This window comes from Grus americana, chromosome 1 (assembly GCF_028858705.1).
Source record: "Grus americana isolate bGruAme1 chromosome 1, bGruAme1.mat, whole genome shotgun sequence".
Lineage (NCBI taxonomy): Eukaryota > Metazoa > Chordata > Aves > Gruiformes > Gruidae > Grus > Grus americana.
The window spans coordinates 116,472,819-116,483,417 of record NC_072852.1 but is presented as its reverse complement, the minus strand read 5'-3'; the positions used below and the strand labels follow the sequence as shown (position 1 = coordinate 116,483,417).

Below are 10,599 nucleotides of genomic sequence, written 5' to 3'. Positions count from 1 at the left end.
GTCTGACAGATATGAACCAGCAGCCCTTAAAATGTAATCCTCGCTTCCTGGTGGGCAATTACGTTATTCCTCAGCATATTTTAAACCGAGATGGATGTCAAGTAACCCAAGAATGGGCTGGACGAGGGCCAGCTGGATCACAAACCCTTCCCTCTCAGAAACCCGCAGCAACGCTCTGGAGCTACTGGAAACGGCCGACCTGACAGACATTCCTGGATTTCCCTCGACGTAAAAACGTAGGTGAGACCTGACAAAATGCTTCATAAAATAAAGGGCGCATTGGAATAACCACGTATTTTGCTTTGCTACTTCTTCATTCCCTCCACCCCGAAGGCAGCGGACGGAAAGGCAGGCTCCCAACCGAGACAAGGCAGAGCAGCGGAGGGAGCCCCGAGTGCCTACGCGGACACACGCGTGCGTGCTTCACCGAGGTGCACTGAATTGAAATCGGTCATGCTAAACGTAAAACCCACCCTCAGCCCGCCACGTTGCAGCTGGGGAGGCCAGGGCTGCTCCTCCGGGCGCGGGCGCCGGGCTGAGGGAGGAGAGGCAGGCCTCCCGCCACACGGAACCGAGAGCGAGGAGCGCAAACACAGCACAAAACCCGCCAGGCCGGTTAAAGGCAGCTTTACAAAACACATATCGTCATCTTTGTCTATACGCCCACGGGAGCTGCCTCCAGCCGGGACCGCGGCGAGGTAACACCCGCCGCCCCACACCCACCGCCGCCACCGCCGTCACCGGCTGAGGGGCGGGACCGTAGTGCGCGCGCGGGGTGTGGCCCCGCGCGGTGCATCCCCGCCCCCTAGGCGAGCGGGCGGTATTTCCCGCCCCGGCGGGTGACTGGCGTCACGGCGGGTTCTTGCGGTGGGTTGCCGTCACTGCCGCTTCCGGCGCGGGCGGTTTGAAGGCGATGGCTGGTGCGCTTTACCCGCCGTCGGGCCTTGTGGCGGAGTTGGACTCATCTCTGTCGCTGCTAGAGGCGGGAGGCGGGCGGGCGCCGCCGCCGACAGAGCAGCAGCAGGCGGGCGCGGAGAACGCGGACCTGCTGCCCATGGTGTTCCTCTGCGCCGGCTGCAAGCGGCCGGTGGGCGACACGCTCAGCTGGGTGACCAACGACGAGGAGGCGGGCTGCATCCTGCTGCGCAGTGAGTCCTGCCCGCCCCGCCCTGCCCTGCCTCGCCTCGCGCAGCGGCTGTTGGTCACCTCCCTCCCTCCCCACCTCTTGCACAGGTGCGACCGCCGGCGTCTCGGTGGACAAGGAACGGAAGCTCTCCAAGCTGCCCGGCGAGTGCGGATGGTGAGGCCCGGAGCCCTGCTGCTGCCTCGGGGGAGGGGAGGGGAGGAAGGGAGGGGGCGGTGTCCCCACCTGGGCCTTTCCCTTCCCTCTCCTGAGGGAGCCGAGAGGCCCCGGGCAAGGTGCTGAGGAAAAGCCTGATCAACGGCCCGTCAGGTGCCGGCGGGCAGGAATGCCTGTGTTCCCCCCGGGCAGGGCCGCGGAGCCTGGGCCTGGAACGCTGCTTTCGGGCGATCTGTACGCAATGCTTATGTATTAGTCTTGCTGAGGTCAGCCGGCCGCTGGGAACGCAGGCTGAAAGGCAAGTGCTTGTAATTACACTGTGTAAAGTAATATGTAGTGTAATGAGTGAATGCTCTAAAAAAATCATAATGGTTGACTTTTTTTCTTTAGACTAGGGATGAGGAGAGGTGTTTCTTTTTCTTTTCTCCTGGGTAAATGTTATGTATTTTACTTACAGCATGATTGAAACATTATTCTGCTCTGGCTGCTCAATGACACTTGGCAACATCTATAGATGCACCCCAAAGCATCTGGACTACAAGAGGGATTTGTTTTGTTTCAATGTTGACTCGATTGAAAGGTAAAGGCAGAATTTTTATTGGTATGTGTGCCAGCTAAGCTTCACCTACCAGGCACCTTATTGAGGGATGCTCCTGTTAATATTTGTGGCATGGCTAGAGGTAGCCGTTTCTGCCAGTTTGTTCCAGAGCAGTTTTCTGTGTTACTGCTGTTAGCATCATACTGCTGAAGTGTAAGAAACGTCATCTGTGTAATGTTAGACAGCTCCTAGGAAAAAACCCCCAGTACCAGGGCTGCCTTTTGTCTAAGGAATTGCATACCACCCAGGAAAATAACAGTAGGTACAGGGGAATTCCTTCTCATTTAATCAGAAGAGACTATGTGTATGCTCTAATTGAGACCATGTAAAATGAGCCTGCAGTCATAGGTAGTACCAAATAGCCCTGGCTGTAAGCTATTGGAGGTAAATATCAGCAGAGAACATTGGGAGAGGGGCTTAAGCAGAACTTAGGGTGAGGTCTGACCTGTGCTGGTCAAGTCTGCTTTTTCCTTGTTAAAGTAGGCAAAAGCAAATCTGGAAACTGGATATGTGCTTGAGACTCTTAACTGTCTTGCAGTCAGAAACTGTCTAGAAAATGAAGGTGTGCTATTTATTGGTTTATAGTACTTAAAAGTGGTCTTAAAAATATTCATCAATAACTATATCCTGAATTAAGTCTCCACACTAGAGTGCTTTTATCCAAGCATTACTCTAGTAAGCAGTGATAGGTTACCATTATTTCTGTCTGGGGTAGATTAAATGTTTCTGCTTTTTCTTAAGGTCCAATCTATTTTGCTTTGTTTCCAGTTTTTTCCTCTTTCCATAGCTATGATACTTTGCTTTTTCCATGGCAGTAAAATTCTCGGAAACACTAACATGGTGACAAAATGGCATTTTCTTGCACAGTAATGGTGATGGCTAGTTCTCCCAGGTAGTGCTACACTGTTCTCAATGTCTACATAATTTTTCACTATATCCTGTAGCACCAGAATTCCTGACTGTCTCTTGGAGTTCTAACTTTCATAAAGTGGTAGTTCTGTGCTTAAAACTCTCTTCATTCCACCATACTGTTTGTTTAAAAGATTACCCAATATAGATTTTTTTTGTTGTTGATGGAATCAAGTTTCCACTTTGGTAGTGTATTAGTAATAATCTCATAATCATTAAGAACAATGGATGAGTCCTACATTTGTTTTTTTGCCTTCAGAGTGAAAAGTGCATGATCTAAACTGTAGCGTATCAGTTACATTCTAGGATCCTCAGAGAAGCAAGCTCTTACTGATGAAGAGCCTTTAACTATTGAAAGTCGAGCAGTCTTGGAAGACATGCTACAAAGGGTAATACTTAACTTTATATCATTCTTTGTTTAAATGACCTCTATGAAATCTTAATATCATTGAATCATAGGAAAAGACCTTTAAGATTATCAAGTCCAACCATTAACGTAGCACTACCAAGTCCAACCACTAAACCATGTCCCTAAGCACCACATCTACATGTCTTTTAAATACCTCCAGGGAAGGTGACTCTACCACTTTCCTGGGCAACCTGTTCCAGTGATTCACAACCCTTTCCGGGAAGAAATTTTTCCTAGTATCCAATCGAAACCTCCCCTGGCACAACTTGATGCCGTTTCCTCTTGTCCTATTGCTTGTTACTTGGGAGAAGAGACTGACACCCACCTGGCTACAACCTCCTTTCAGGTAGTTATAGAGAGCAACATGGTCTCCTCTCAGCCTCCTGTTCTCCAGGCTAAACAACCCCAGTTCCCTCAGCTGCTCCTCATAAGACCTGTGTCCTTAACAGTCTTTTTCATCCAGATCAGTTCTGTGGGTTGTAACATATGCTGTAATACTTCATGCTATTAATATCTTGTGTAATGCAAGATTTTCAGTAACTTTTCCTTCAATTTTAATGGCGATTAGCACTTTCTGTTTATCAAGCACAGCTTTAGATTCCTATGTCTGTCAGTAATTAGAAGTTTTGTTTCTAATTAGTTCTGATTCACTTCTCCAGATTTTCACTGCACTTTGTTTTAGTCCTGTCTCTTCTGTCTTTCATGTAAACTGACAATGCTTTTGCTGCAACTTTGTAATGAAATATTAGATAATAAATAAAGTTGACATTTTGCTCTACTGTAAACTTCTGATTGCAGGTTGCAATCAGTTGGGAGCAAGTAGTGTAACAAAGTCAGCTCTGGAAGCTGATGGTTGTCTGGCGAAAGCTGAATGTGTGGATCTGACGCTTACCAAGGTTGAAGACAATTATAGATTTGAGAAAGTATGGAGAGTTAATGTTAGAGTTGAGTGAACTTTCAAATTATGAAAGTAGCAGGAAGAGAATCAAATAGGATTGATTGGTGATGCAAGATCAAATTGGACCACTTAACTGACATCTACACTTGCTCTTTGTATTGTCAAGTTCTGTTTATAACCAAGTATCTTTCCCTCCCTGTTTACTTCACAGGCAGACACCGTATTAAAGGCTCTGGAGACAAGACTGACTGCTGTTGAATCGAGTATGGCTTCTCTTCACAATAAAGTCTGAAAGAAAGGACATGCAGGAAGTTTAACTGCAGAATGATGTATGTGAACCTTGTCCTTGTAATCCTCTGGAATCTGCAGGAACATAGCAAAAGCTGTGCAAAGAACTGAAAGATACTGGCGGCTCATGCTGTGGTAGAACGATGCTGACTAGGAGTCTTCACCATAAACAAGGAGTTCCTCTCTTTTCTGTTAAAAGGATACTCCAGAAAGTAGTAGAATTTTTTTAATCAAGCTTCTGTAGACTTTTGGTTTATATGTAAATATTTAAATTTTTATCTCAAAGCAAAACATTTATCTCCTAACTTCTCTGCTATTCAATATCTACTGAGCTGGGTGTGCATCTCCTTCCTAAACCAATAAAAAGAAAATCCTGGTGATGTCTGATGGAACAACATAAGTAATTTTTCGCGTTGCTACAGCCTTTGCTTGACGTGTGCTCAGTCAGGAATGGCACAGTAACTGTACAGGGTGGCTTACTGCTTTTTTGGGCTTTTTTCCAAGCTCAAGGCTAAAATAGTTGTAAAGAAGGCTTTAAAAACATTAGATAAAATGGATTTCCACACAGTATTTTAGGTCATATGTTTTACAGCTTCAAGATGAGGAAAATAAACAAGGCTGGTAGCAGCACACCTTTATGCAAAGCTTGGTGTGTATTTGAGCAATGAATTCAAAATGCTAATTAACACCTAGCAGTATTTTGTTGGTTTAATGCAGATATTTCAGTTATTTGTCTTTGTTTTTCTGTGTATTTCACAGTCAGGGTTTCTTATACAGTGTGAGTGTTCCAAGTAACTTTTTTTTTTCAATAAAACAAAAGCAAGCAGTTGTAGTCTAAAGGAAGAATAATTTTGAAATTGTTTTTTTCTGTTGTCATACACTACTTAATTTTACTGCTGCAAGTTTTTAAGTCTTCTCCAAAAACCTAGAATGAATTTTGCACTGTTCTCCCCCATTAGTAGGCACTGTTTCTCTTTAGAAAAGCTTTTCCCCTCACCTCTTCTCTATTTACAGCTTTGTTTTGAAGTAGCACTCAAGTTTAACCTGTAGCGATGGGTCTCTTATTCTTTCATGTTCAGGTAACTAAAACATTTCTCACTAAAACACTAATCTTTCCAATCCAATCAGTGTAGTTTTTGAGGCAGTTTCTTCTCTTAACAAGTTTTTGAATACTGGTAAGCAACATAATCCTTCATCCTGGACGTCTGAAGAGAACCACGAACTCTGCCCTTTCATTGAAGGTTGGTTGATGTTTTTCATTATATACAGAGTATGTTTTTGTGGAGAACATTAACGGTTGATGGCCTGATAGGCCTACCTTTTCAGACATAATGCTTTTTCCATGTGTATATGTATTTTTTTACCATGTGTATTTCTCTTTCTATTAAGCACAACTGTGGGAGCAGGGGCACAAGCCCAGAAGGATCTCTGTAGATTTTTTTTTGAGATGAACATGTGGTGAATTTTTTTGACCAAAGATTGTGGCAAGACAATGTAATTTAAAAATCTATATTCCAACAAAGTAGCAGCAAAACGCAAAGGTGCAAAGATAAGCTTGCATGTGTTTCTGATGCTTCCCTAGCCAAATTATTGGCATGTTAGAGGTGGGAGATTGAATAACCTAATGTTTATCAACCTGGAGGTAGTTTCAAAGTGGGTTCTTGTATTTGTTCAAATATATTATGAAATAACATTTTAGATCTACCCTTGATGGAAAGACCCAGGTTTGCTGGCCTCAAGCAGCACCTGTAGCTTCATTAAATGTGGAGGGCAGCTAACTGGTTCAGAGTGAGTTCCCTAAATAGATTGACCAGCTGAGTTCCTTCTGAGACTTCTTTAGGTAGACTCCTAGCACCTGTGTCCTATGATGTGTAATGAAAGTAAAGTGTATATATGTAAGCAAGTACTCAAAATAAGAAATGATTGCTTATCTTAAGGTAAGCATGTCAATTCCATAACTATCCCTCTTTTCTAGCTACTATGGGAAAAAGACCTGCCGAAGAAGGAACCCAGGAAACATAATCCCACCAGTATGTCCCTAACCTCACAGGCAGAAGTGACTACAAAGAATCTGGATTAGAGGTGTATGTTCCATCGCAGGAACACATAAGGTAATGCATTTTTAAAAGTGCACGTAAAGTAACCATTTTTCTCCTTGGTTTAGTGTTATGGTCTTACATATTTTTATTGAATACCTGCATTTAGCATCAAGTGTATATTTAGAACAATGTCCCTCAGCATATTGTAGGTGGGAGCTTGAGTACATTAACACAGACTCTCTTAAAATAGTGTTTCCACACTCTCCAGCTGCTGCTTTGCTATGGTGTGCAATGAACAGTCTAAATTTAGAATAAATTTCATATGGATATAGAGATATTTATATCTACATGGGGAAGTATGTGTGTTTGGGTATGTGTATTGTTCCAAGAAGCTGAAATAATTTTCTTTTTTTCGCTGTGAAGCATCTAGCAGCTAGTATCTTGAGTAGTTAACCAGCTTAAGTTTTTCTGTTTAAATGTATAAATGTGTATTTATGGTACATTTGAACAATTTTTAAACACTAGGAAAAACTGTAGTTCACCAACTAAATATAATAGCAAAATTTTAGTGTGCCAACAGGATGTATGGTGTATATATACAGTCATATGCAAACATATTCTTCCTTGCTTAATAAGCAATACCTATTATTGGGTGACGGTTCCTTCTATACCCAGTTTCTCAGTTTCGACCCTTGAATACAGGATAAATAGGAAGTTTAATTCTCCTTTGGGGAATCTGCGTGCCGTATGGTACACTTCCTTATACTTGTCCTAGGCACTTTGTGCATTGTGCAGTGTGTGTGTGTGGGAAAGATATACCACTAATTTTGGTGAGTTCTTTAACTTTGTATGCAATTAAATACGGCAGGGATTTAAAGTACAACAGTACTTTATAGCTCACTCTAATTACCCCCTTTAGAGAAACAGACGTATAACATAAAATATATCTTCTGAGGATGAAAAATCGAGGTTTTCATAATCCTCAATTCAAACTTTAAAGCACTTTCCTGTAACTTGAAAACCACCCCAAGACACTGATAAGAATAACAAGCAAAACTTCACATGTACAGAATCCACTAGCAGGAAAGGATTGAGGATAGAGAGGATAATACATTCTGTATGTAAAGAACGTTTTTAAGGGTGGATAATGTTGCACATGTTTTCTGTAGCTTGTTAATAAACGTATCATGAAAATGTCAATTGAAGAAAAGTGACAAATGCACAAAAGCTGTTACAGGTATACTAAAAGATCTGTATATGCTTAGGAAAGATGAAAACTGGGAAATAGCTTAGATTATACTGGAGCTTTTATATGCTGTTTTTGAAGGGGGGATAGGGAATAGACAGGTGAGATATATTTTGGTAGGTAGGTTATGTCCAAGAAGATAAGCAGGTCTTGAATGGCTTATCTTAATGTTCTTTCAGAGTACCTAACTTCAGACTTTAATAAGCATGACTCAGACTTTCATTTGTCCTAGTGTTCCTTTTATGACTGTAGAGCACTGTTTGCTAGAGTGTCAGTATGTCTGAAATACTGGTTATATTCTTCATCTGTTTCTTTAGCCCCAGGTAAGGTTGATAGGAACCTTCCCACCTAGTGCCTGCTGATGTCCTAGCTACTGTTGCAGGGAAAAAAAGGGGGTTCTTTCTGGTTGTAAAAGCAATGATTTGTCTCCTTTCTTATGTGCTACCATAGATAAAGTTTGTATCTGTATTTGAAAGCTGTCCCTAATGGCTTGCTTTCCCAAATCTTTGCCAGGAGTGCTTGTATGACTTAGATACTGACCAAAGCTTCCATTGGTGGTAAATACCTTGTAAAATAGCAGCATGTCAGCTTTGACAATAGCCCTGTGAATGGCATGTGCTGGGGGGATAAATACATGCCATGCTTCCATTTTCCATGTGGGCAAAATCTAGCCTATTCTGGTCCCTAATCTTCTCAAGTTGGGGAAAAGCTGTTGCATGACAGTCATGTTAACCATGTAGAAGCATTGATGAATGGGCTGTAAAGTATTTAGCAGTACATATTTGTCTATAAAGGCCTAGGAAACCTGAGGGAACAAACGTGAGGACAATCTCTCCTTTTTGCCCAAGAAAGTGGAGCATGCAACAAGGACAAGGATGGTTGGCAAGCTCCGTGCTGAGTTTGGTACCTAGTGACCTTTCCAGGCATCTTTATCTGTTACAGATGGTGCTGATCAAGCTGCTGAGATTAGGATTTCAAGCCAAGGTGACAGAGCTACAGATTTTGTTGGGTTTTTTAATTGTGCCAAAATTTCAGGTTAGGCTAAGATTCATAAATTAGGTAGAGGTTGCTTTTGTTAGTTTTCCAAATGTAGCACTGTAGCAGAAGCTGGACATACCTTTCTGGGAATGTGTCCCAAACAGGCAATGTTCTTTGAGAGTGCTAGCTCCTGACTAATCCACGTGCTAATTACAGCTCTTGTTTTCAGGAGAGGCCTTAAAGATGAGGGTCTTAAAACTCTCCTGGCTGTTGTTCAGCTGTTGTTTTGGTAATAAACAGTAGAGGTAGGAAAGGTGCAAAAACTAACGTTCTTGTCTGGATGTGATTTCTGCCCTAAAAAAGGCTTGGGGAAAAAGCATAGGAAACAGGTAAGCGTGCACTATTTGGCAAGGTGCAGAAGAGGAGAGGACCAGCAGATAGCACTAGCAGTGGGCTGAAAATGGTAATTGCTGCTGTTAAGCTTAAAGCACCCTGGATACAGCTTGGGGCTTCCCTGGAAAGAGGCCAAGCAAGCAAGGTGGCTGAAAAGACACAAGGAAAGAACTGCAAGTGCAAACCAAAACTGCTACTCAAGGTGGGACAGGTTTCACTTGGAGGGAGAAGGAAATGGGGGGTGGAGAGGCTGAGGTGAAGGTGGAGACACTCCTATGGCTGTACTATGAATGCTCATGAGAAAGGAGAGCACCCCTTGACTGAGGTTTCTAGATCAGGAGGTCAGGGTCCCTGTGTTCCCTACAGAGAGAGAAAGAGTCTTCTCTGCCGAAAGGTGGCCACCTCCTTTAGAGACCTGAGGTGGGTAAAGTGAAATGAACCATTTGTCCAGAACCCCTGGTGTCTCCTAGTGCCCTGCAGGTTATCCACATGTAGGCTTTGAGACTCCACTAGCTGGAAAACTGCTTCCATCAATGCTTCTTTTTCCTTTTCAGCTGATAGGATCAAGAAAAGCTGAAGAGCCTGAACTGGAGAAAATGTGCCAGAGCAGAAGGAACAGAAGGTGAAGAAGAATCTGGCAGGAAAAATCCTGACAGGAAAGCCTGATACTGTGCGAGTAAGCATGAAGAAAATAGATGTGTGATTCCAAAAGGAGCAAAGCACCTGAATCTGCTTAGTTCCAGAGAGATCGGAATGTCAGATTCCTTTAGGCCTTGTGTACACAGGCAAACTGACAGATACAGCTCCTAGAGAGTAAACTGACACAACAGATTGTTACTGCAATAAAATAACTTTTACTCTCACAAAATGTGTTTGGGGGTGGAACACTAGAGCAGGCACTGTAGTGCAGATGCATGTCAAGTCCTCTGTATGAACAAGGCAGCAGATCCTTTGAAAACCCTTCTCACAGGCTTCAGGGCAGGAAAGGATTGCAGAAAATATATTGCATAATTGAAAGGAGAAAGTCAATGAAAATTCTCAGTAGAAAAAAAACCCAAACAAACCAACCTGCAACAATCCAGGAAGAAAATGGCAAAACGAACTAAGTACTAGTAGATTTTACTCAATATCTGTATGATCTACAAGAACTGGTAAAGTTACACTTGGAATGAACACTTTGTTCCGCTTCTATGGAGCAAAGAATTACAATGTACTGTTTGTGTAATTAATTGCTTTAGCAATCTAGTAAAAATAGTAGCAAGTGGCTATTATTAATCTAGTTACAATGATATCATCACTTACTCCCCAAATTTTCCAATTATTGCTACTTCCCATTAATAATCTGGTTAAAACTATTGTGGTCTGTGGTAGAGGTCTTTTTTTTTTCCTCATCTGGGCTGGTGCAGCCACCTGTGTTGAGGTTCTTCATCAGGTGATGTGCTGATGTTGGTAGTGGGAGGTTTCTTGGGACAGCTCAATTCTATTTCTGCACAATTCTGGGCAGCTGACTGCTAACACATTGTTCTGATTGGTCTACAAAC

The 10,599-nt window shown here is 42.8% G+C and overlaps 1 protein-coding gene across 1 annotated transcript; it reads left to right on the top strand.

The window, feature by feature from the left end:
- The first annotated feature begins 72 nt into the window (after window positions 1-72).
- Window positions 73-5,241, top strand: MIS18A (MIS18 kinetochore protein A). The gene is made up of 6 exons (XM_054813483.1): window positions 73-236; window positions 334-1,148; window positions 1,234-1,300; window positions 1,758-1,880; window positions 3,103-3,196; window positions 4,326-5,241. The coding sequence occupies exons 2-6, from the start codon at window positions 914-916 to the stop codon at window positions 4,404-4,406; spliced, it is 600 nt and encodes a 199-aa protein (XP_054669458.1). The 5' UTR covers window positions 73-236; window positions 334-913; the 3' UTR covers window positions 4,407-5,241.
- The last annotated feature ends 5,358 nt before the right edge of the window (window positions 5,242-10,599 follow it).

Coding starts and splice junctions, on each gene's coding strand:
- MIS18A (XM_054813483.1), top strand. CDS start 914: ATGGCTGGTGCGCTTTACCCGCCGTCGGGCCTTGTGGCGGAGTTGGAC. Junction 1,301..1,757: donor CTGCCCGGCGAGTGCGGATG/GTGAGGCCCGGA, acceptor TTTTACTTACAG/CATGATTGAAACATTATTCT. Junction 1,881..3,102: donor AATGTTGACTCGATTGAAAG/GTAAAGGCAGAA, acceptor GTAGCGTATCAG/TTACATTCTAGGATCCTCAG.